We start from the raw sequence: 27101 nt of genomic DNA on the forward strand, positions 1-27101 counted from the left end.
CTGATGGCACCATAAACTTGCACTTGTCTCGACGCAAACGTAGGCCGGAGTCCGAAATCTTCTTCAGAACTCTCTCCAGGTTCTGTAGATGTTCCGCGTCCGTACGACCAGTAACCAGAATATCATCCTGGTAACAAACGACGTTGCGTTCGGTGGCAAACAAACTGTCCATGACACGCTGATAAATTCCAGGTGCAGATTTCACTCCAAAACTAAGTCGGTGGTACCTATACAACCCACGATGCGTGTTGATGGTAAGATACTGTTTCGAATTCTCGTCCAAGCAGAGCTGTAGATAGGCGGATTTGAGATCGAGTTTCGTAAAAGTCTTGCCTCCCGTGAGACGAGCATAGAGGTCTTCGATCCTCGGGATTGGATATTTATCCAATGAAGAACACCTGTTCACGGTCATTTTATAATCTCCACATATGCGGATGGACTGGTCCGATTTTATGACCGGAACGATGGGCGCCGCCCATTCGGCATACTGGATTTGCTCGATGATCCCCAGATTTTCAAGATGATCCAGTTCCTTGTCAATCCGCTCACGCAGGGCGAAAGGGACTGGGCGAGCCCTGCAAAATATAGGATTGGCATCCCGGTCAACCCTGAGTTTAGCCGTATGTCCTTTCAAGGTTCCAAGCTCATCCTTGAAGACATCCGGGTACGTATCCAGCACATTTTTGAGTGTGTATGCTGCGGTAGGAGAAACGTTGGCTGCCCGGAGTTGATGAATGCTTTCCCACTTCAGTCGAATTATGCTCAACCAGTTCCTGCCGAGTAAGGAAGGGCCCTTTCCAGGAATGACGATCAGGTGTAGGTGAAACTCACGGTTATCGTAGCCCACCGTGACATCACATGTACCGCAGGGAACAATCTTCTCACCTGTATAGGTGGAGAGTCCATAGGTAGTAGGTTTCAGATGGGGTCGGTCAGCATCACTCCACAGGTTTGTGAAAACAGCATGGCTGATGAGCGAGACGGCCGCACCAGTGTCGACCTCCATTTGCAATGGTCGATTGTTGACGACAACATTGGCAAGAAGAGGGTCCCGCCTATCGTGAGAATCAATATGAAGCAGGTCATACGATTCTGAGTTGTCGGAAACAGAGCTCACCTGGTCAAGCTCGGGTTCCTCCGAACCGATAAACTGATGAATCTTGTCAGCAGCTTTTCCTTTTCCCGATTTGCGAGTGATGCAAGCTGGAGCAATATGGCCAGTTTTCGAACAGAAATGGCAGGTGGCATCTTTGAACTGACACGTCTCCGGAGGGTGCTTTCCGTTGCACCGAAAACAGTTGTTGTGGGTTTGAGACTGCACTGGCTTCTGACGAGGAGCCTTGTTCCAACGTTGTGGCTGAACATGATCCAACCGATTCACAGCAGGGCTGGTACCAGATGAGCGAGTGGCACCGATGCTTGTAGCGTTGCGTTCAGCACTTTCCATGGAAATGGCGGTGTCTCTGGCATTTTGGAACGTCAGTCTTCTCTCAGCAAGCAGGCGTCTACGAGTGCGGTCATCGGACATGCCAACCACCAGCAAATCACGAAGCATGTCATCGATCGTGTCCCCAAACTCACACAGATGTGACAGTTTTTTGAGGTGTGCAATGAAGTCTGCGATCGACTGACCTTGCTGCTGTCTGCACATGTAAAAATTAAACCGACACAGGATGACTGAAGGAGATGGGTTGCAATGTTCCTTCAAAGCGGCCTTGAGCTCTGCATACGTGAGCTCATGGATTGTCCGAGGCCGAATCAGGTTTTTAACGAGTGTGAACGTCTCACCTCCGCAAACGGACAGGAAGACGGCCTTCATCCGGCCTTCGCGGTCGCAATGCCATTCGCCTCGAAGTAGAAAGACAACCGCTCAGAATACGTGTCAAAATCCCCCTCATGAGGGTCGAATTCATCGATATGGCCGAAAGATGTCATGGTCTAGATGTTTATCCTCGTCGCCATGTAAAGTATCTCGACAAACTGCGATCAATTGTCGTACGCGTTTATTCACTCTGCCGATCAAGGCCCGATTCACAGCAGCGCCATCCGAGCTCTCGCGTAGGGATACCCCCCGGTCCCGGTGTAGGGATACCACGGTGAACATTTGCACTGCATACATGACAGACCCCCACCTGAAAGCCCAGACTCACTGTTCCCAATCTCACCCCGACCTGAAAGCACAGGCTCAATGTTCCCAATCTGACCCTGACCTGAAAGCACAGACTCAATGTTCCCAATCTGACCCTGACCTGAAAGCACAGGCTCAATGTTCCCAATCTGACCCTGACCTGAAAGCACAGACTCACTGTTTCCAATCTGACCCCTACCTGAAAGCACACTCACTGTTCCCAATCTGACCCCCAGCTGAAAGCACAGACTCACTGTTCCCAATCTGACCCCTACCTGAAAGCACACTCACTGTTCCCAATCTGACCCCCAGCTGAAAGCACAGACTCAGTATTCCCAATCTGACCCCCAGCTGAAAGCACAGACTCACTGTTCCCAATCTGACCCCTACCTGAAAGCACAGACTCACTGTTCCCAAAGTGACCTCCACACAAAAGCACAAACACCCTGTCCTCAAATTGACGATGTCGCACACAATATGGCCGAGCAATCTCACCATCCAAACACAACTCGCTATGGCACTATCCCAACGCCACAGCCCATTACCACAAGAAGTGGCAGACTCGTTGTGCCGACTCGTAGTGCCGACTCGTAAAATTGACATTTGACATTTCATGAATACATGTATTATGAGCTGAAATGGCAAACTGGTACAATACTTGTGTTGAACTGATGTTTGGGGAGATGGAGTTGTATTGCAAGCCCCTGATTAAGTTGGTTTGGGTTATTAAGGTTTTGTGTTATTAAATTGATCACTCAGATTGTTGTTAAAGTCCGTTTGTTGTAAAAGTTGGTTTTCTTTACCTTGGAACTTGGAAGATGTGATGCACTGTACTTTATGGTCATGACCACGCCCACATACGGAAGGGAAACGGAAATAAAGACAGTGCGTGCTAAGACTACAAACACATAAATCAGTGTTTTTTTGTGCTCGTGACAAAAGAGCACAGGAGCGTATCATATTGAGCCTTTTGAAGACATTACACTCTGTTCTAAACTGGTGTTGCTTGCGCAGTTTCCTAAAATGGCGGCACTTCCTTTCTTTGTATTCCAACATGGCGGTGTCTCGTGGAAACGGTCAGGCCCTCGTTCGTATGCATAATATATTTCTATAGACTCGTTATATATTTTAAGGCTTTGCCTATTTGTAGATTTTGAACAATTAGGATTAAAAGTAGAAGTAACATTGACAATGCAAGTATGAACCTCACGTTTCAACGTCGTCCTTTGTGACAGGAAAATTGAACCAATCGATTCATAGGCCTACCCGATTACGGCGGCCATCTTTGCTAAGAGTAACAGGCGGTGTTCCGTTAGCATTTAGCAAGTAGCTCTTCATCGCTTGCCAAGCGGCCCGCAAAGTGGTTAATGCAGAACAGCTGGTTTGGCAAGCGATAGCAAGCTGCTTGCTAGCGGAACGCATCCCTGGGTTCGGATCTCGAGCCAGCTCTAAACTGTTCCTCGGATTAACGTTAAGCTGGTCGTCCCGTCTGCCTGCATTAGCTTGGTGGACGTCAAAGATCCCACGGTGTCCTTCGCGAAGAGTAGGCGAGCTATCGCCGGCACCCCGAGAACGTTAGAGATTCCTGCCCTAACTACCGTTGCGAATGTAGGTAATGGCAAACCACCTATACTAGTATGATCATAATTATGATCCTTGTAAAGAAACTGCTTCGGCCGCACCGACGCTCTGGAGCAGAGTATGGTACAGCATGAGCATGTCAAAGTATGGAGAAGGGACAAACAACCATAGGTTGGTAATAATAGCGCAGACGTTGAATTTTGATGGCGTCCGTCCTCCTACGACGCACGTTTAGTTGAAGTTCCTTGTGAGGGAGCTCTTATTTATTTATCTTCCGGTGTTACATAACTGTCTGGTGACGTCATACTTGTGTCAATGAGGCGGGAGAATATTTTCATTTCAATCGAGTCGCTGCGTTCGCTCCTAATACTAATACTAATACTAATAGTAATAATAATAATAATAGCACAGGCCTTCGATTTAAAAACAGGAATACATCGTTTTACGCGCTTTTGGCGTTTTCTTCATGTTTTCAACTTCAGCTCATTTTCAAATCTCTTGGTTTTGTTCAGGGATTAAATGGCCTTGAACTGTTGAACACGAATCGACCAAAGGCGTCCGAAGCAGGTACGTGCGGCCGCAATGATTCCATCGAACAAGACAGAGCAGCGCAAGCAACGGAGAACGGCTCTACATACCGATGGTCGTAGCACAGTGCGCATGCGCCAACGCAAGCTAACATCCGGGTTCTTTCCATCCGGGGGTGGGGGGAGCGCGCGCGCGCGTTCCGTCGGCAGGAAATGGCGTCTTGCGTCGCGTAAACAGCGCGCGCGAGGCGGCGGAGGCGCCGGCTCCGGTGAGGTGCGTTGCGGGCTGGTCGCCTACCGCGTTCTATGGTGTGAGTGCGTACACCGTCGGGCGGAGATCGGAGGGCCGTGGGGCGCGGCCTGAAGTGCGGACTTGCGGTCATGGCGGCGCCGCGCTGGTCCTGGCGCCAAGTTCGTTAGGCGGAGTCAGGGTTTGATTCGGATGGCCCCCGCGGAATTTGGGAAAATGACCCAGGTGTCTTTTCTGCGTTATCGAATCGCAAAAGGAGAGGTCGAACCGACACGACACGCGTCTTGGTAGCGCGCCTTGCTTTGGCTACCACTTGGTTTGGCTGATTAAGAAAGAAGGGGGGGGGGGAGAGGCATCGGAGGGTTGGGGTGGGGGATGTAGAGTGTGGTCTCTGGGTGTATTGGTGTCTTTGTATCTGTCACTAACTTGGGGTCAGGATGAACTATTTAATCGTGACAAAGTGTCGGCTGGTGTGCATTTGACCAATTGTCTGGGTGTGTGGATGACCGTGTGTGGGTGGTACAGATGACAGTGTGTGTGTGTGTGTGTGTGTGTGTGTGTGTGTGTGTGTGTGTGTGTGTGTGTGTGTGTGTGTGCGTGTGTGCGTGTGTGCGTGTGTGCGTGTGCGCGCGCGCGTTACAGATGATTGGGTGTGTTGATGACTGTGTGTGTTATAGATGACTGGGTGTGTGAATGACCACGTGTCTGGGTGTGCGGATGACCGGTTGCCTGGGTGTGTGGATGACCGCGTGTCTGGGTGTGTGGATGACCGGTTGCTTGGGTGTGCAGATGACCGTGTGTCTGGGTGTGTGGATGACCGGTTGCCTGGGTGTGTGGATGACCGGTTGCCTGGGTGTGTGGATGACCGCGTGTCTGGGTGTGTGGATGACCGCGTGTCTGGGTGTGTGGATGACCGGTTGCTTGGGTGTGCAGATGACCGTGTGTGTGGTACAGATGACTAGGTGTGTTGATGACTGTGTGTGTGTGTGTTATAGATGACTGGGTGTGTGGATGACCGTGTGTTTGTGTGTGTGTTAGGTACAGATGACTGGGTGTGTGAATGACCATGTGTCTGGGTGTGTGGATGACCGGTTGCCTGGGTGTGTGGATGACCGCGTGTCTGGGTGTGTGGATGACCGGTTGCTTGGGTGTGCAGATGACCGTGTGTCTGGGTGTGTGGATGACTGGTTGCCTGGGTGTGTGGATGACTGCGTGTCTGGGTGTGTGGATGACCGGTTGCTTGGGTGTGCAGATGACCGTGTGTGTGGTACAGATGACTGGGTGTGTGGATGACCGCGTGTCTGGGTGTGCAGATTACCATGTGTCTGGGTGTGTGGATGACCGGTTGCCTGGGTGTGCGAATGACCACGTGTCTGGTTGTGCGGATGACAGGGTGTCTGGTTGTGCGGATGACTGGGTGTCTGGGTGTGCAGATGACCGGGTGGCTGGGTGTGCGAATGACCACGTGTCTGGTTGTGCGGATGACCAGGTGTCTGGTTGTGTGTATGACCAGTTGCCTGGGTGTGCGGATGACCGGTGTCCAGTTGCGCAGATGATTAGGTGTCTGGTTGTGCGGATGACCAGTTGCCTGGGTGTGCGGAGACTGGTTGCCTGGGTGTGTGGATGATCGGATGTCTAGTTTTGCGGATGACTGGGTGTCTGGTTGTGCAGATGACCGGGTGTCTGGTTGTGCAGATGATTGGGTTTCTGGTTGTGTGGATGATTGAATGTCTGGTTGTGTGGAATATCAGGTGTCTGGTTGTGCGGATGACCGGGTGCCTGATTGTGTGGATGATCAGGTGTCTGGTTGTGCAGATGACCGGGTGTCTGGTTGTGTGGAATATCAGGTGTCTGGTTGTGCGGATGACCGGGTGCCTGATTGTGTGGATGATCAGGTGTCTGGTTGTGCAGATGACCGGGTGTCTGGTTGTGTGGAATATCAGGTGTCTGGTTGTGTGGATGACCGGGTGCCTGATTGTGTGGATGATCAGGTGTCTGGTTGTGCAGATGACCGGGTGTCTGGTTGTGTGGAATATCATGTGTCTGGTTGTGTGGATGACCGGGTGTCTGGTTGTGCGGATCTTCGAGTGTCTGGTTGTGTAGATGACTGGGTGTCTGGTTGTGTGGATCTTTGAGTGTCTGGTTGTGCGGATGACCATGTGTTTGGATGCAGATAACCGGTTGTCTGGGTATGTGGGTGTGCAGGAGACTGGTTATGTGGATAACCAGGTAACCTTGACTGTTGGTGTTGGTGGGTGACATGATGTGTTGAAAGTCTTTCCTAATTTTTGTATTCTGTTTTGTTTACAGAAATCTAGCCCATGAAGGAGGTAAACGGAGGACAGCAAGTTCACAAACCGACACGTGACGACAAGGAGCATTTGGCAGTAATAAGACCACGAACGAGTGGTAAATCAGCAATGCTTTTATAGACATCTTGTTTTGAAATGTTTTGATTCACCTCCACTTCATCTAAGGCACATTTCTTCAAGGTTTTGCTACAAAGCTTGTGTCTATGCAGTTACCAAACTGCATGTGAGGCTGAGGCTAAAACAACAACAAAAACAACACAAACACAAGACCTCCACCAAATTGTGTTGTGCATGGTCAATTAACCACACAGGTATTTTGACGGACATGTTATCAGGAAGTGGAACTACAGAGAAATCCTGGTTCCAATTTTTTTTTGCATCAAGTGTTTTCTTAATGACATAATTTGCTGGTATTTATTTATTTTATTTAATGTTTGCTTATTTCTGTTTGTTTGGTTTTGCTTAAGAGTATAATATTCAGTTTGTATAACAAGTCATGATGTTACAGTTTTTGTTAAAGTAATTATTTGAAGATTTAATGTATTGTTTGAACAATAATATTTCCAGACATTTGATTTTTATTCATTTCAAACACTCACTTTGCGGCGGTAGAATGGCATGCTGGTTATGTAACACAACTTAGAGCTTGTTTATTCATTCATCCCGGGTTCATTTATTAGGATAAACTAACACGACTGCATAAAACTCGTAATGTAGTGCTGCATTGTGAAGCATGCTGTCCTTCATAGATGACTGTGGAAGTGGAAAGTTTCATGCCGAGCGACATGAAAACGTGTTTGGGTGTTTTAGTTTTGCGGAGCGGGCACAAGACACCTGCCCATCAACGAAGTTAACCATTTAGAACCCCAGTGAACGTTTACCTGGGGAGAAAATAACTCGCAGTGTAATCAGAACTGAAGAGAAACGGGCATCAAAATATACTAAGGTTTACGAATCTGGTGTAAATCTTGTCAAACTAATAAAGAACTGTATATGTATGGAACCAATGATGGATACAGAACCAATAATAGAAACGGATTGCAAATTACGACGGGAAAAGAAAGTGAACATCGAATCAATAGTTAATTTAATGCAGAGATTAGTAAATTCATTGTCCCCTGGAGCATTAGATATTATTATTCATTCCGACCACTGGCCTTGGCGTCTGCGTCTCCAGAAGCTGGTACAGGATTTTCACTATTTCCTCGTTCGCTGCACAGATAAATTGCGCATCGAGCCCTGTTTAACCAAACTTGCATGTTTCGGGAAATATTAAAGTTTGTCCGCTTTTGAAATCGGCTCCGAATAATAAAGCATATTTTACGTTGAATTGTGGATGCTGAAGTGCAGTGCTGTAGTTACTAACCGCGTAGACTTGCGCTACACGTGCTGTCTGGCAACTGTATATGTACGGCACGAGCATTATTTGTGTGCTCTGGTGCTTTTCTCTAAAAAGGCAAATATATTCGCGCATTGTTAAGGGGGCATTATACCATTGAAGGCAAAAAACAAACATTTTTTTACAAATATACAAATGCATCAATTAAAATGTTTGTTTCCTAGTATTGTATATATGTACCAAGTTTGAACGTAAATGGACTTGTCATAGAGAAGATATAAGCTGTAAAGTGGTAATTCATCATTTGTATGCATCTGGTTACCATGGTAACCATGCATAATATAATGCTATGTAATGTATACCAATGTAATGTTCATATATCAAGCAACATGTACATATATAGTTTTGCATATTTTCAATCAAGACATTTTATCAAAAAGTGCATTACTGTGATTCAGTGTTGTTTTTACTGTGTTCAGTGTAATGGGGAGCTTATATCTTCTCTATGACAAGTCCATTTACGTTCAAACTTGGTACATATATACAATACTAGGAAACAAACATTTTAATTGATGCATTTGTATATTTGTAAAAAAATGTTTCTTTTTTGCCTTCAATGGTATAATGCCCCCTTAAATTCACACTTTTCTGTTGCAGTTGCTATCGCGTGAAATTACGCCCCGCTCAACGAACTACCCCTTTGCCCATATTCTCCAACTCTTTTCAATCTTTATTTTCTCTTATCCTGTATTACATGCCCTTTTCTTTATTTTTCTTTTTTTCTATCTCCCCTCACCCCTTCATTCATTATATGTAGACGGCCTCAACAAAAAAATACTACCAATTAATTGTGATCTTCATCATTAGCTATTTCATAGTCGTGATGCAGACACCATGGATTGTAATTTCTTGCCATATAAAGCTGTAATTTTGTTATTTATATTTTTAATCTTGTAGTCCTTCCTATATCTGTGCGCACTTCCCCATGAGCCTTGGACATCATACCGAAGATAGTATTGTCGATAAATAAAAGCTAAGTCGGTGCATTAACAGACCTGACTTGTCCCAGCCACACTCCATATTGCTGACCGTTATGGAAGCATGATTGTCAGTAATTTACTTACAATGGAAATACCAGGGCGAGGGGGTAGTTGAAAGTTTGTTGAATTTGTTGAAAGTCAAACCTAATTTTGCTTGGACGAAATTGCTTTGCTCCGTTTGCCGAGTGACTGGACAAGCAGTTTGCAAAGCAGTTGATACGGAAAGTGATAGCAAGCTGCTTGTTAACAGAACACACCATACAAGCTGCTTGCTAGCAGAACACACCATGCAAGCTGCTTGCTAACAGAACACACCATACAAGCTGCTTGCTAACAGAACACACCATGCAAGCTGCTTGCTAACAGAACACAGCATGCAAGCTGCTTGCTAACAGAACACACCATGCAAGCTGCTTGCTAACAGAACACACCATGCAAGCTGCTTGCTAACAGAACACAGCATGCAAGCTGCTTGCTAACAGAACACACCATGCAAGCTGCTTGCTAACAGAACACACCATGCAAGCTGCTTGCTAACAGAACACACCATGCAAGCTGCTTGCTAACAGAACACACCATGCAAGCTGCTTGCTAACAGAACACACCAAGCAAGCTTCATGCGAACAGAACACACCATGCAAGCTGCTCTCTAACAGAACACACCATGCAAGCTTCATGCTAACAGAACACACCATGCAAGCTTCATGCTAACAGAACACACCAAGCAATCTGCTTACTAACAGAACACACCAAACAAGCTTCATGCTAACAGAACACACCATGCAAGCTTCATGCTAACAGAACACACCATGCAAGCTGCTTGCTAACAGAACACACCAAGCAATCTTCATGCTAACAGAACACACCATGCAAGCTGCTTGCTAACAGAACACACCAAGCAAGCTTCATGCTAACAGAACACACCAAGTAAGCTGCTTGCTAACAGAACACACCAAGCAAGCTGCATGCTAATTGGGACATTTGTGAAGAAAGTCATATATGACTATCTTCAGGCAGTTAAAATAACGTCTTTGATGTGGAACTTCGCGAACAATAAATGCCAAGCAATCCCACATCCTGACAAAAATGTAAACAAATGAATAAATGAAACACACGACACCGTGTTTCCCGCTCCGTTCGGTCCAATGAGAAGGGTGAGAGGAGAGAAGAACGAGATGACTTGCTTGTCCTTGTCCTCAATGTAAAAACTCTTTACACCGTGTAAGCTCATCTTCCCGATCTTTGACATGATGTTGCCTTGAGTGCTCAACTTCACATGCACATAAATCGAACTCAAACGGATTTCAACACCGGAAGCAGTTTTGGTGCCTTGAGTAATTGGTCGTTTGTTTTGATGTTTATTGCTTAATGACCTACCATTTAAATTACATCTCGCAGAACATACATTCCATATTAACATACATCCTGCGTTATTTTGTGGAGCTGCATTTAATACGGGCACATCTTTTGAGAGAAACTAAACATACTAACCGCTAAACGCAGCCAATATACTGTCAATATCTGGGGTCAAGGTGCGGTTTATCTACTACGAATGGGTAGCAGTTATCGCGATAATTGGTTTCCATTATCGTTATCACAATAGCAAATGTAAACCACAATTATCGTCCCATCGTGGTTATCGCCAGCACTAATACATATTATATACACACACACACACAAGCACACATATCCATTTATACATGCCACACGTAGGTGGATATTTTGAGACCTGGAGGGTCCCGTTCCACCTTCTGAAACCAGCATATAGAGATAACAACCAACCACACACACGCACACACACAACACACATACTGAGACCTGAGGTGCAACAATGCTGAGTCATCAGGAGGGTCTATGGACATGATTTTGGCCATGTCAAGACATCTCCAGTGACTGGCAGTGTCCAGTCAGCAGCGCCAGCTTCCAGCTTGAAGCCATGTAGCCCAGCGGCTAAGTCGAAAAATATGGCAGTATATTTCACTTTGTGGAGAAATTATGAAACTTTGCACACAGGTTGGGGACCCCAGTAGGAACATTTTTCGATTAGGACCCAACTCAGCATAGGTCAAAGGTCAACAACTTTGTCAAATTTCTTAAATCCTCAATTTTCATCTGATCGACTTGAAATTTGAAGAGCATTTACATATCAGGTCACTGAATACAACCACCAATTATTTTTGAGGTCAACATAGGCCAAAAGGTCAACATAGGCCAAAGGTCAACAACTTTGTCAAATTTCTAAAATCCTCAATTTTCATCTGATTGACTTGAAATTTGAAGAGCATTTACATATCAGGTCACTGAATACAACCACCAATTATTTTTGAGGTCAACATAGGCCAAAAGGTCAACATAGGCCAAAGGTCAACAACTTTGTCAAATTTCTAAAATCCTCAATTTTCATCTGATTGACTTGAAATTTGAAGAGCATTTACATATCAGGTCACTGAATACAACCACCAATTATTTTTGAGGTCAACATTGGCCAAAAGGTCAACATAGGCCAAATTTCTAAAATCCTCAATTTTCATCTGATTGACTTGAAAAGGAACGATCTTGAATGGACCTGGACATGGTTTATGATTTTCCACCTGTAAAAGAAAACATGCGTTAATACAATAATGATAACGAACTTTGATGTCTGCAAATAACTTTATTGCATAAAAAAGGAAATCTTCTGTCTTAACCTAAACTAATGCAAACAGATGGCAGCACTGAAATAATATGGGGTGCTAAGTAAAATAATATGGGGTGCTAACTGATCACCTGTTCACCCAAATTATCATGGGGGGGGGGGGGGGGGGGGGGAGGGGGGAGGTTAGCCACTGCAATCGTATTTCTATCGGCCACCAGGGGGCGTTTCAGAGTTGGGTCCTAATCGAAAAATGTTCCTACTGGGGTCCTCCACCTGTCTGCAAAGTTTCATAATTTCTCCACAAAGTGAAATATTTTTCGACTTAGCCGCTGGGCTAATGTGAGATTTTTGCTTTGAGCAAAATAAAAAGAGAGGAAAACTCCACATGGTGAAAAACGGTGCAGGCGTTCTGCTGTGAGCCAATCCAAGCAGTTTCAATGCCTGAAAATGCTAGAATGCTTCCACTGGCCTACACAGTTGAAACCACACTGTTGGATCCATCAACTTGGATAGATTTATTCGGCCAAAGCTGTAAATACGTGCCTTGATGAAGATTATTACAAATGCGATTTTAACCTTCCCGACTCTTTTGAGCCATTCGCAACGTTTAACAGAATTAACAGAATTGCTGATTACGAATGGAAAAATTTAAATTTCCCCCCACTACACATTATGTTGGCAGCAATGGTGGATTTTTCGACTTCTTGCTGGTATTATAATCCTGGCTAATGTTGCAAAAGTAATGATGCTAATATTATCACGTTTATTTAATTATTAGCGCTTGCTCGGCTCTTGTAACCATGCTGTACAACGTTAAGGTGTGTGGACAATGCTGCTGCGGCTGTCACGCACAATGCCCTGGCTTGTGTACATCTTATGGAATCATCCATGCTGATTACTAGTATTAGTGTTAAAGTATTGAACAAACAAACAAAAATGATTATCTAACATGACTTCACAAGGCAATCTTTAAAAGTCAAAAAAGTTTTCTTTATGCCGTCGTATAGTGAGATTTTCCTAAGTTATGATGTATGGTCAATACAATTGTGTCAAAATGTTGCTTATGGCCATGAAACTACTAATTCTGGCTTGTTAACTCCATCTTCCAATCACTGTTCACTGTTCAGCATAAATACTTTATTATTATTATCCACCCTCCACAACACCCAAACCTCTCTCTCCCCCACTCCACCCACCACCAAGAGTCCTCAACCCCCCCACCCTGCTCCCCCCTCATCCCCCACCCCAAAGTGTAAACCTTCCCCTTCAAACTCTGTCCATCTTTGCTCACCATACCCCTTCCGAACTCCAACCTCCTGCCCTCCCCCAACCTCGCCCTCATTAAAGCAAAAGTGCATTCTTACATCAATCACACATTTTTACATCAGATGTAAAAATGGATAGATAGGTAGACAGACAAACAATACGAAATTGCATTACACAGACATTACACGCAGGCATTACACACAGGCATTCTGACAACAGACAGGTAAGTCCATAAATAGATAGATAGGTACAGAAAGATATATAGATAAGATACAGACATACACATGGATACTTAGATAGATAGACAGACAGACAGATAGATGGACAGATACACACAGACACATAGATAGATGGGCATACAGATAGATAGACAGATACAAACCGATACATAGATAGACAGACATATAGATAGACAGATACACATGGACACATAGACACACAGACACACACCGATAGATTGATAGATAGACACACCGAGCGATAGATAGACAAACATGCACAGATAGATAGAGAGAGACAGATAGATAGACACACAGATAGATAGACACCCCAATAGATAGACACACCTCAATAGACAGCTACAGATAGATTTATGGTTAGACAGACACACACGCACACAAACACACATCAATAATTTTTTTTTGTATCAATAAATAACCCCGAAGGTGGCAGGAGGCATTATGTTTTCGGGTTGTCCGTCCATCTGTATGGGCGAAACCTCGTTTTTCTCACCAACCACATGTCCGATTGAAACAAAACTTTCAGGGTAGGAGTGACACCCATGTTGAATGTTTTTATGATAACTGTGACATCATAGGTCACGTGGTATGGCTGCCATCTTGGATAGAATACTAACCTTATCTAATCAACACGAAACTACACAAATGTGTCGTTGTGAAGTTGAAACCCCTACCCACACATATGCAGAGTGTACATTTTTGATGTCATATGTCACGTGGTTTGGCAGCCATATTAGCTTGAAAGCCGATATTAAAAAAAAAAACAAACTCTTCTCCGAAACCCCTTCACCGATCAATGTGAGACCTGTCATGTCTGGTAAAAATGTGATACTTGAAAACAGCTGAAGGGATTTCAATCAAACTTGTTTATTTTTAGGACAGTCAACGAGGGCATCTACCCGTTGTCATGGGCAGGGACTACGTGGAGTTATATTGGCGACGCAATCACATTGTTCTAGTTTATAATAACATCAGTAAATATTCACAAAAACATAAAATATGTACACACATTAATAAAAATAATAATTTCCTGCGCTCCTACTATGCTGACTAACTTAAAACGAGGTTGGAGGAGTTTCATCTTACTGCAAAATGAAGGCGGAGTAAACAGCGCTAATTGGCTCCGAGCGTGCATACAATACAAACAATGGTGACGGGTGCCTTTACTCAACGAACGTGGGTTTTCAGCTGGATTTTCTTCATTCTTTTTTCTTAAAAATTTTCTCCAGGGCAAAGTTTTCTTTTTCATAAAACCTTTATCTCCAGCTTTATAATGAATCGGCGTTCTACGGGGCAGCGCTAAGCGATGTATTCCTGTACTTGCATTTTTATATTTTTCAAGCAATTGGAATGATTGTTTACAAGGTGGTCTTCGTTGACATGTGAGCTTTGGTGAAGATGAATTTTTTCACATTTCTTTTAGGATTTAAATGCCATTACACCTGAATATGTCATTGCAGAAAGGCAATGAGGTAGCATTGATGATTTGGGATTCATTGTGTGCACAGGTGCTGTGTGGTGAAAATGAAGCTGCGTTCACGTGGCGTTTCGCCACCCCACCAATCTGCTTATGTGTGCCAGTCGATCGCCATCAAGAGGAAACGTTCGGAGGTGGATGAGAGCCAAGATTCCTGCCGGAAAGAGCCAGCAGGCCTCATTGCATCTATCAAACGTCTCATTCGAGTCAGTGCGCCAAAGGTAGTTGTTTTAGTTTATTTTTGATGGTCGTTCTGTTAATGTAAATTTCATTCATGCTTTCATGTAGAATTATTTATTTAGCTTTATTATCCATTCTCACTCAAAACTCATCATTGAATGAATGAATGAATGAATGAATGATCGTTTTAAGGCCATTTTCCCCGCTAGAGCGGGGGTTAGCCTTGCGGGCCCCATGACAATCATGGTTCCCTGTTTGAGGCAATGTTTTTATGGCCGGATGCCCTTCCTGACGCCAACCCTTGGTCGCCTCTTACGATGCGCAGGGATACGGTGTACCTATTCTAAATCGGGGTACACACCGTGATCATTCATCCCAGCAAGCTGGTACTCAATTTGCCGACCTCAGAAGGATGACAGGCTGAGTCAACCCCCCTGGCGTTAATTCAGTGATCGACCGGGATTCAAACCCAGGATCCTAGGATCGCAAGCCGGCACCCTAACCGCTAAGCCAACACCAGGCTAAACACCAGGATCATCATTGCAATACATAATCTTATTAAGTAATGAAAACTGTGACTATCACAAATTTAAAAGTAATCGTACTTAAAATAAATATTATTTACTTCTGGTGGTGATGAGTGAGCAGATCTCTTAATAATCGCCACAGCTATACTCATAGTATAGTCTATACTCTATATAGGATAGGTTATACTGCAGTGTTGTGTAAATATGAGAGTATTGCATTATCAACCTTTATGGTCCAGCTCACCTAAGTTGAGTACCACCACAAACATGTTTCTGGCAGTTTGGCTGCCATCAGCACTGAGCAGATGTAGAGTCCCTGTATAGAGAGAAGTGTGACATGACGTGTCCAGAAAATTCTGGTCACGTGGTCTGTATACGCCATTTTGTTTACATTCATCGCAAAACGGTCGGTTCCATTCTGTGAGAAAATAATGAATATGACATGATTTCATGGTGTTTTGGTGGCAAAATGATAAAAACATTAACATGGGAGGAAGACCTTTTTATTGATGGCCAAATACAATTTAAATGCAGTTTTAGAACTCTTTCATTGGTATTTTTTTATCCTTATAATTAATTATTTAATCTTTACTTGTGCCAAATGTTCACTGTCTGACTATTTCTAGTCTGGTATTTCCATCACTTTTGACTTTCATCTCTTCACCTCTTTATCTGCTTGTTGTATTTCTCTGCCCATCCTCTTTTTCCTTTTCCCTCCCTACCTCTAAATTTACTTTGTGGACGTATATTATGTTGCATAAACAGAATAATAAACTAAAATCGTTTAATCATCTTCTTGGATTCAGGGAAAGTATGATAAAGTGCAAGCTAATGATGTGCACACTAGTCCGGCATAACAGACACACCACTGTGCATACCGCACCACACTAGGCAAGGACAGATAGACATAATCATACTGCCATGCCGGATTGCCGGTGCTTCACATGCAAGGTGATTAATCAGTGTGCGTACCATCTGTTAAATGGACCTTGAGCCAGGTGTCCCATCCGCCGGCATTAGTGGGTGCGTTAAAGATCCCATGGTGTCCTTCGCCACGAGTAGGCGAGCTATCACCAGCACCCAGAAGAAATTACAAATTCCTGTCCTGACTAACTGCTGAAAAGGCAATGGCAAACCACCCAGTATCACCCTTCTCAAGCTGCCAAGGACCTGACTTCAGGCAGAACACTCAATCGATTAATCTTCTCAAGCTCTTTCAATTTTTATTTATTTATTCACAATAATTATCGTTTCTAATTCTCTACTCTCTTGATGGTATGTGCATCTGGCCTAGATGGTGTGCCTCCATTTCTGTCTTTCTCTTTCCTTCGTCCAAATTTCTGCATTCTATCACTACCAGTGCATTTCTTCTACTCAATCACTCTGTACACCTCAAATCAGGCACTCATCAGTGTCAACCTTTACAAGTGCATTACACTTCATTTTGCTGTGGTTTCTGTGATATGTTTTAGGGTTATATCAATCCTGTCTCAATGTAAACCTATTCTGACACGTTTTAAGAACAAAAATAAATAATTACGTCATGTCATCGTCACTAAATAGTGTACATCATCGTTCTACATTTTCAACAGCCGAATCTTGAATAAGACACAAAAATGTATCACAAAGTTAATAATGTCAGAAAATGAGTCAAATCAACTCTCATTGCTGGATTCATCTCCAGGATCATTGTCATCATGACTGGTAATGTGTTCTTGACAATTGCAGCAATTGCTGCACCCACAAATAAGGTCAGTGCAATGGAGGCCAGCTCTGACGCAGGAACAGTTTGTGCGTTGGCATTTACTCTGGTAGCATTTACAATGCACGTTCTGGAGTGCAGGGGCCGGAGCGTCACACATCCAGTGTGAATGAATTGAATGAATGATAGTTTTAAGGCCATTTTCCCCGCTAGAGCGGGGGTTAGCCTTGCGGGCCCCATGACAATCATGGTTCTCTGTTTGAGGCAATGTTTTTACGGCCGGATGCCCTTCCTGACGCCAACCCTTGGGCACGCTCTTCGATGCGCAGGGATACGGTGTACACACCGTGATCATTCATCCCAGCAAGCTGGTACTCAAATTGCCGACCTCGGAAGGATGACAGGCTGAGTCAACCCCCCTGGCGTTAATTCAGCGATCGACCAGGATTCGAACCCGGGATCCTAGGATCCCAAGCCGGCACCCTAACCGCTAAGCCAACACCAGGCTTAATTGTTCCAGTGTGTTGTGATGTATTCATTGTCCATCTTCCGTCCATGATTCGCTTGCCTTGGGGTCACTGATTGAGGTGTCAAGACATTGACGATAAATCACAAACTGATAAGCGGCTCGTAAGGTGTGCTGTCTCAAGCAATCTCTGTTTGGTGGGAGAGCTTCATCAATTCGCCATTTTATTGTGAACAGATTGTACTGAACTTCATTGACATTACGGCGTTGTGGCTGATTGTATAGATTGCAAACAAACTCTTCCAGACCAGAGAAAATGTCATCACATGGAATCCAGTCAACGACAGTAGTAAGCCACCTGAAAATCAAGGCTAACTCATCAGTCAAAATCAATGAATGGCAGAGCACAAAGACATGATTAGTATCGTACACTGAGGAGTGTTAGTTAGTGAGGAAAAGGAATGTTAGTGAGGAAAATCATGGATTTTAGTCATTGAGATGAAATACTCACCAGACCACTCAGATTCACATGCAGAGAGTCTTTCTTTCAGTCGCTCTCTGTCATGCCGTTGGATGATATATTTATCTTTTTTGCAGATGACGTACAGCACAGGAAGAACATACTCATGTTGTGATGTTGATTTTGTTGATGGGATCTTGTATCTCAGCTTCTTTGGAGAAGGTTGTGGCTCGTCATCTCGGATTGATGTGGATGTTGTTAACCGTCTTTGACATATATGTTTTTCAGCCCTCTCTGTTTTGGTTTTATCAGTAACCTAAAAGTGAACATTGAAGTCAATAAAATTATTGAGCATCAAAATATTAGCGTGCAAATTCACTATACTGTCTTGTTTTAATTTGAACGCAAGATTAGATTTCTGTGCCCAACCTCAAAACGAGATTTCCAAATTAATGGAGGTCATCCTCCAGTCAGGTAGCAATCATATATATATGCTGAGAGTCTTTCTCACATTCTCGTATTTCTGTATAACACACATATATATATACTCGTATATACTAAATATCAATAGCACACAGACAGTCAGGGTACTAGGTAGTGGGTGGGTGATATAATTTGCTTACCTCACATAACATTTCCAATTGTATCTGAGATCAGGTTTGAGTGGAATCCTTGATCCTAGTGTGAATTCAATGGCAATGTTTCGCTCCTCACCATCCAGGTTTTCCCATCTTTTAACACATTCAAACATTTTTGGGAAACTGACATCAGAAATCGGTATAATCGGGCCATTTTCAACCAGCACAATGTGCAAAAAACATCCCGTTGGGGGTGCCATATTGGATCGAGGGGGCAGGACGGGTGTTATCCTACCCATTGACGTGGTTGATTGGCTGCTCGCCACCATCACGCTGCAGCTGATTACAATTTTTTGGCGGTTGTTCTCTCGTTAATGTGCAAATAGAAACGCGGGAACATTAGTGATTCCTAATCTCAACGTCATTAAAAGTACATCTGGTGTGAAAATTGGGTTGCCTAAAATTTTTTTCATCGAGATGACAGCCTAGTAATTTTGGCCCACAGTCTAAAAGACAATTTGATTAATAAATAGACACATTACGCTTCACACCCATTGGAGACAGGTTTGGTATTCTGTGCTCGATCAAAACAAGATGGCTTCTAATTGCTAAATTGCTAGTTGTCCCGACTCGTGTGTGTATATATATATATATATATATATATATATATATATATATATATATATATATATATATATATATATATATATATATTGTTGTGGATATGAGAATGTTTTTTTATTTTGTTGTTGTGGTAAAATGTTGTTGTAAAAGGTTGTTGTAAAATATCACCCCTCCTCCCTCCGTTTGTGGTTGTATAAAGGTCAAAGGGCGTTTCCGTAGTTAGTCCATAAAACATACATGCAGGACACGATATATCCTTTCTTTTGACAGTTATATCCTTATTATGTGTATTAGCGTAAGGCTGTGTCTTCCATTAATTGAAATACTCCATTGCACCAGTGAAAGAGAATAGATCCCCTTTCCTTCCCATCCCCAAAATCTCCATCCCATATTACATCCCCTCTCGTCACCGCTGAGCCCTCGATTGCCCATATTACCTCCGATCCAATTGCCGCCATTGACCACGAGGCAGGGTTGGGGGAAGGAAGGCGTTTCCCCACCTCGTCAGAGAGGGGAGGAGTGAACCAGCCCCGCTCGACCAACCATGAGCCAGGGGTTTGGCTACAGAGGGCGGAGGAAGAGCGGCCGGGGAGGTTCGCAAAGGTTGAGGGGCGGGGGCCTATATAACCCAAGGCAGGGGTGTGGCCAGGAGAGATGCGTTTTTACAGAGGAGAGCAGAAGACAGAAAGGCCTGGAGTTGGACTTTGAGTTGGTCTGAGTTGGTTGGGAGTCGGTCGTCAAGTGCAGAGTGGTGAAGAGTCAGTCAGTAGAGGTGGTGGTCAAGTGGTTGCGTTGGTTGCGGTGAGGAGTCGGTGGTAAAGAGTGAGGGACCAAGAAAGAAAGAGTCCTGAAGCACGAGAGGAAGTTGTTGGACTGGGTGGGACTAAGGAAGGAGAGAGAACCCGTCACACCAATCCCCCAAGCTCCGCGTTGGCTCCACCAAGCTCCGCGTTGGCTCCACCAAGCGTTCAGCTCCACCAAGCTCCGCGTTGGCTCCACCAAGCGTTCAGCTCCACCAAGCTCCGCGTTGGCTCCACCAAGCGTTCAGCTCCACCAAGCTCCGCGTTGGCTCCACCAAGCGTTCACCTCCAGCCATCCACCTCCTGCAATTCCCCGCGTGAGTCCGTCTTTTGTTTGTTCTGTCCTGGGTTAATTAAGTCTGTATAAGCTAGTATTTTCCCTGTGTCACCTGCGTCTTATGTGTTGTAAATAAACCTTGATTGCTTTCTTTTTGCTTGTGTGTAAATAGCCAATAAATTCAGTCGTATTTCCAAACCTTTCTTTGCCTTCTTTTTCCTCTTTGCATTCGTCGCCTTTGTCTTTTCCCCATTGGGCAGCTACGGTGCGATACGGCCAAAGTTCGGGTGGAATCGGGTGAGTTTTGTTAGGTCGCGGTCTTACACCACCGCTCGGTCTATAACATCTAACCGCGATCTATAACAATTGGTAGTCAGGAGTCGGATTCGGACCCGGGACTAAATTTGTTAGGCCCAAATTTAAAAAAAAAAAAAAATCTTGGTCAAAATTACGAGCTGCCAAAATTGTGTTGTTTTATAAAACCCGAATTTTGAGATCGCGCCATGGACAATCAAGGCGATCGGATGTCGGTGGGGGAGATAGACGGGTTAGGGGTAACCCAGGAACCAGGGGAAATGTATGTGGAAGAAAGGGAGGAGGAGAGCAATGAGGAGGCGGTTGAGGGAGTAGCAGGCGTGCAAAATGGCGTCCTCGCGCACGTGGGTGTAGCGGCACCAAATTTTGCCACGCCCGCGACAGTAGCAGCGCCGCCGTTGGATTCGGACCTTTTGTTGCTACAAATCGGTGCCCTTATGGACAAAATGAGGGACGAAGCAAGGGCTGATAGTGCGAAAATGGAAAGCAGAATGATGGGGGTAATGAGGGACGAAGCGAGGGGTACCGGTGAGGGGTTAGACAATAATTTTAAGGAGTTAGACAAGAAATTTGAGGGGTTAGACAATAATTTTAAGGAGTTAGACAAGAAATTTGAGGGATTAGACAATGGGATAGAAGGGGTGAAAAATGGGTTAATGGGGGTAGAAAACAGAATGGCCGCTCAAGAGAATCAGTTAGAGGGGGTGAAAAATGGGTTAATGGGGTTAGAAAATAGGATGGAGGACAAATTGCGGGAAATGGGGGAACAATCCGCCCGGGAAATCGAACAGATGGGGAACCAGATGGAGGAAATACGACGAGGGGTGAGTGAGGAGGTCTCGGGGCTGCGCGAGGAGGTAAAGCGAGGCGAAAAGCGTATAGAGAAAGAGGTGAGAAATAATACGGCAAAGTTACAGGGGGGAATAGAAGATCTGACGGAGGAGGTGGAGCAGCTGACAGAGGGACAAACTAAGTTAGTGGAGCAGGTTCAAAAGAACACTGCGGTACTAGGAGGGTTAAAGGCGACACAAAAAGAAATTAAAAACGAATTAATAGCGACGCAGAGGCAATGTCAGATGGTACGGGAGGAACTGACAATGAGGGTGGACGAGGTGACAGAGATAATGGAGACAAAGGACCGGCAGGTGAGGATGCACATAGAGACGGTCACGGTAGCCTTAGAGGACGAACTTGAGGGGACGCACCGAGAAATAAAAGAGGTTAAACAAAAATTAGAGGAAGTGGGAGAAGAGGTGAGTGAAATTAAGAAGGGACGGACAGAAACTAAGAGGGAGATAAAGGAGGAAGTCATGGAATATGTACAAGGTCTGTGTTCAAATCATGATGTGATGCTCACTAACCAAATAAAGAGTTTGCAGGTGGCAAAGGAGGTGCGGGGGCGAGGTGCCAAGGTGAGTGGCAATGTACATGATGTGAGGAAAGCTTCAGTCGGCTTGGGGATTGGTTTGGATCCGGGTGTTCGTGAGAGGCCGTTGGTGAAGTGTGCGACAGGTCTGGTGTGCGAAAAAAGAGGTGTGCGAGAATGTCCGACCATGGGGTGTGTGAGGAAAAAGAGCACGCCGAGGAGTGAGTGTGCCGTCAAGAGTGAGTTGGTCGAAGCGCGTGTGCGAGGGAGCACAGGGAAGCGCGGGGTGGTGAGTGTTACGGAGGAAGTAACGAAAAAGTGTGCGCGGGAGGATGCGCGAGAAAGGTGTGTAACGGACGGGTGCATGGGGAAAGCGCATGCTGTCAAGAGTAAGGGAGAATGCATGCCTGTGGTGAGTGTTACGGAGGAAGTAACGAAGAAGTGTGCGCGGGAGGATGCGCGAGAAAGGTGTGTGACGGACGGGTGCATGGGGAAAGCGCATGCTGTCAAGAGTAAGGGTGAGTGCGCGACCGAGAGTGGAGGTGAGAGTAGTGAGAGTGACAAGGAGAGTGAGCTGGTTGTGACAGGTGAGCGAGGATGTACACATGGAATAGAAGGATGCACACCTGGAATGGTAGAGCGTGAGTGGGAATGCACGCTGGAATTGGTAGTGAGACACGTGGTTGGGTGTGCGGGTGAGGGCACACCTGTGATTGTCACAGAGGAGGTGACCGAGGAGGGGGCGCGAAGCGGTGTATTGGTGAGGTGTGCGAGCAACGAATGTGTGCCAAAGTGTTCGGTGGTCAGGTGTGTGACCAAGTCGGTGAGCGGAATGAGTGTACCGAGGTGTGTTAGAGAAGGTACGACCAAGAGCATGGAAACGGCTGCATGTATGAGCACGAAAGGGGTAGCGTATGCTTGTAGGCATCCAGGTGAGGCGTCGACGATAACCGGGTTAAAGGTTAGGTCGACTTTTAGCCGGATCGGGCCCTCGGTGCGTGCCGGGCTTCGCGTGCCGCGAGAACCAGCGGAGATCCGAGCCACGGCGGGTTCGAAAGGACCGCCGTGCGCGATCCACGCTGGGCCTCGCGTGGAGCGGCCGCGTCCGGGCTCCACAAGGCGGAGCGGGCAGCTCGATAGGAAGGGTCGTCATGGCGACCACTTTCTATTGAGACGTGCCGGCAGGTCGAGATCGGGACATTGGATGGCTCCACGCCGAAGTGGTGCATGGGATCTCGGCCCGGGTAAGCCTCCGTCCCTGCCCCGAATGCGGGACGTATCCAGCCGCTGGCACAAAACGACCCGCGTTCATTGCTCGGCTGTACGAAGCCGGGCTGTAGATGTGAATTGGCGCACCGAGAGGATGTAATAAGTAGACGGGTGATGTGAATTGGCGCACCGAGAGGATGTAATAAATAGACGGGTGATGGTGATAGTGATAGTGATTTAAAACGAAATTTAGAAAAGTGAATGGAATTGGCAGTAAATGGAAAATTTTTGAATTGTTGGATTTGGACGAGCGAAATTGGTAGTGAGAGACCCCCGATGTGGTGGGATGGCAAATCCACCATCCCTCACAGGTGGGGGCAAAGGAGCACTAGCTTAGGGGGTGTATGGCAGTGGAAAACTAGCCCGGGTGGGTTAGGATATGGTGTGTAGGGATCTAGCGAAGATTGACATTAGGTGACGTTAAGTTTAGTTAGTGACTGATACCTGTAGTGGGGACGCAGGTAGTTTAGTGTGGATGATAATGACGTGGGAGCGCAATAGTTTAAAGGGACGACTGGGAAGCGCAAGTTTCAGAAGGGAGTAGTTAGCTGAGATGATGCCGTGTGTGTGAGGATTGAACAGGTGAGAATTGGACAGGTGTGATTGCACAGGTGTGCAACTGAACAGGTGTGTGGAGCAGTGTATGAGGGAGTAGTGGTGATTGTGTGTTGTGTTGACCAACTGGTCCAGGAAGAGGAGGAGGGTGCAGGTGGCACCAGGTAGGATTGCACAGGTGTGCAACAACAGGTGTATGTGGTTGTATGGAATAAATGGTATGGAGTAGTGGAATGGATGGTAGTGGAGTGAGAATGGTGGAAATTGTGGAGTGGAGTGGATGGTGCAAAGGTGTGAATGGGGGAAGAGTGGACCCCCATCACGGATACCCGGGGCGGGTAGTGTAAGTGTTAGGTAGAGGGTACAGGTAAATTGTAGTTGGATATTGGCATCTGTGGTGCGGGTGACAGAATGGTATGTGGATGGGTGCGTTGGTGTTGTGGAAATGGCTGGGCGTGTAGCCTGTTAGTGTGTGTAGTTGGTTGGGCGCTCCACCACTGTGAGGATGTCGGCCAGGTGAGGCCGCAGGTGGGCTCTGGGAGCCGGTAGTAGTTGTTGTGGATGGGGCCCGAGGATCCGGAGGACGGACCCGGGTAGCCCAGTGCCAGAGGGCACCGAGTGGGGTGACAGAGCCAGGAGGGGCCTGCCCCAGTTAGATAGGTTAGGGTGAGGAGCTAGGTAAGCTCGGGTGGCAACTGCAGTGGTGGAGGTGTGCAGGTGGGTAGACCCACTGGGAGAGGTACACGTCGCAGCCCAGAAATTGTGCTAGAGCACCGGGAGATGAATCGGGGGAGTGAGACCCCAAATTGAGAAGCACCACAGTTTGGCCAATGGGAATTGGTTTTTAGAACCCATAGTGTAAGAGGGCCAATGGTTTGGCCGGAGAAAGAACCCGGGTAGTGTAAAGTGTGTTAAAATCATTTAGAGGATAGTTAGGATGAAGGATCTCCTCGCACCATCTGCATCCACTCACCTGAGGTGACAGGTACTCCACACCATGCCATGTTTAATTATTTTTACTGTGCAAATGTTTGGAATGAGAGACGCATCATGACGTGGGTGTGACATTGTGCGTAATTCCATCTCTTCCTCCTTATGAGGATTGATGATGAATTGATGATGGCAAATTTTTGAAGTAGAGGGATTGTGGTGACGAATTTGGTATAGGGGAAATATGGGGAAGACGTGACAGTAGTGACGAATTGTTAATGTGTAGGTTTTGTACATATGGGGTAAGGGCAAGGGTGGGCTAGGTAACAGGGGGGTGACGTACGGTAGGGACGAGCTTTCTCACTTCGCCCTCCGTACGCATTTCGCCTTGCATTGCCTTATTGATGTGTACCCTTGTGACCTTACCCCTCGCTCAATTGTCTTTCTTTTGTCTCCCACATGACCTGTGCGCCGTTGGGCGCCGAGGGGAGCGTGCGTGGGTCGGCCATTGTGCGCCCGAAATTCCCAGAACCAGCTGTCTGCATCGATGCACCACATTATGGACCACATGCCTGTGGCCGAGCACCACTTATGGACCCCATGGGTTGGGGCATGGCCCCTCTGCTGGAACCGGCCAAGAGGGCCCGAAATCTTGCTGGCGGACCTTGGCCACAGGGCACCGATGCCCCACAGGTGAACCACACATAGTCGGCCCTGTGGGCCATAAATAAAATAAATAAGAAGGACACATTGGGCACACTTTATTGCAAATAGGCCGCCAGTAAGCAAAGCAAAAGAGAATGACAACATCTGGAAGACAAATAATAATAACCAGCAGAGGGAGCCGAAGAGCAAGAGACACCTGCAGGGTTAGGGGTTTGTTGGATTTATTTTATTGATGAACAGTGGTGACTGCACTGATTGGTGCTTGAGGGTGTGTTGGTGCGTTATAGGTGCTTTCATGGTGCATTGATGCAGAGCAGACTGTCCTCCCCCCAGAAAGAACAATTACAGGTCCTGGGTTAGTTTTGTAAATAAAAATAGCGTCAATTGTAAATAATGCTTCCCACCGTCAGTGTGTAGTTTGAAGACCATTCCGCAATTCGGTTAACTGTGGGCGTAAGTCTGTTAGGCAGGGTGCAATGGAGCAGCGGGACACATTTATTTATGTTTTAAAACTGTCGCACTCAGGGTCAGGCTAAAAGTAGAGGGAACTACACCTACATGCCACACTAAGGTAAAAGTAATAGGCCCGGGACGTGCCTAAGGGGAGGAGGGTGCAGTGTTGTGGATATGAGAATGTTTTTTTATTTTGTTGTTGTGGTAAAATGTTGTTGTAAAAGGTTGTTGTAAAATATCACCCCTCCTCCCTCCGTTTGTGGTTGTATAAAGGTCAAAGGGCGTTTCCGTAGTTAGTCCATAAAACATACATGCAGGACACGATATATCCTTTCTTTTGACAGTTATATCCTTATTATGTGTATTAGCGTAAGGCTGTGTCTTCCATTAATTGAAATACTCCATTGCACCAGTGAAAGAGAATAGATCCCCTTTCCTTCCCATCCCCAAAATCTCCATCCCATATTACATCCCCTCTCGTCACCGCTGAGCCCTCGATTGCCCATATTACCTCCGATCCAATTGCCGCCATTGACCACGAGGCAGGGTTGGGGGAAGGAAGGCGTTTCCCCACCTCGTCAGAGAGGGGAGGAGTGAACCAGCCCCGCTCGACCAACCATGAGCCAGGGGTTTGGCTACAGAGGGCGGAGGAAGAGCGGCCGGGGAGGTTCGCAAAGGTTGAGGGGCGGGGGCCTATATAACCCAAGGCAGGGGTGTGGCCAGGAGAGATGCGTTTTTACAGAGGAGAGCAGAAGACAGAAAGGCCTGGAGTTGGACTTTGAGTTGGTCTGAGTTGGTTGGGAGTCGGTCGTCAAGTGCAGAGTGGTGAAGAGTCAGTCAGTAGAGGTGGTGGTCAAGTGGTTGCGTTGGTTGCGGTGAGGAGTCGGTGGTAAAGAGTGAGGGACCAAGAAAGAAAGAGTCCTGAAGCACGAGAGGAAGTTGTTGGACTGGGTGGGACTAAGGAAGGAGAGAGAACCCGTCACACCAATCCCCCAAGCTCCGCGTTGGCTCCACCAAGCTCCGCGTTGGCTCCACCAAGCGTTCAGCTCCACCAAGCTCCGCGTTGGCTCCACCAAGCGTTCAGCTCCACCAAGCTCCGCGTTGGCTCCACCAAGCGTTCAGCTCCACCAAGCTCCGCG

At 46.1% G+C, this 27101-nt stretch overlaps 1 protein-coding gene across 15 annotated transcripts in view; it reads left to right on the forward strand.

Moving 5' to 3' along the window:
* The first annotated feature begins 4381 nt into the window (after window positions 1-4381).
* Window positions 4382-27101, forward strand: part of CTDSPL2 (CTD small phosphatase like 2) — a 102368-nt gene continuing 79648 nt past the window's right edge. For 5 of the 15 annotated variants that reach the window (XM_068106575.2, XM_068106580.2, XM_068106582.2 and 2 more), the window contains exons 1-3: window positions 4396-4510; window positions 6797-6895; window positions 14826-15015. In XM_068106575.2, coding sequence (XP_067962676.2) covers window positions 14842-15015 — 174 coding nt within the window. In that variant the 5' untranslated portion in view covers window positions 4396-4510; window positions 6797-6895; window positions 14826-14841. Of the gene's footprint in view, window positions 4548-4577; window positions 4774-6796; window positions 6896-14825; window positions 15016-27101 lie in introns of those variants that run through there. The other 10 variants (XM_068106576.2, XM_078772087.1, XM_078772090.1 and 7 more) reach the window with 5 other exon arrangements.

The sequence above is a fragment of the Myxine glutinosa genome, chromosome 2 (assembly GCF_964187855.1).
Source record: "Myxine glutinosa chromosome 2, kmMyxGlut1.1, whole genome shotgun sequence".
Taxonomy (NCBI): domain Eukaryota; kingdom Metazoa; phylum Chordata; class Myxini; order Myxiniformes; family Myxinidae; genus Myxine; species Myxine glutinosa.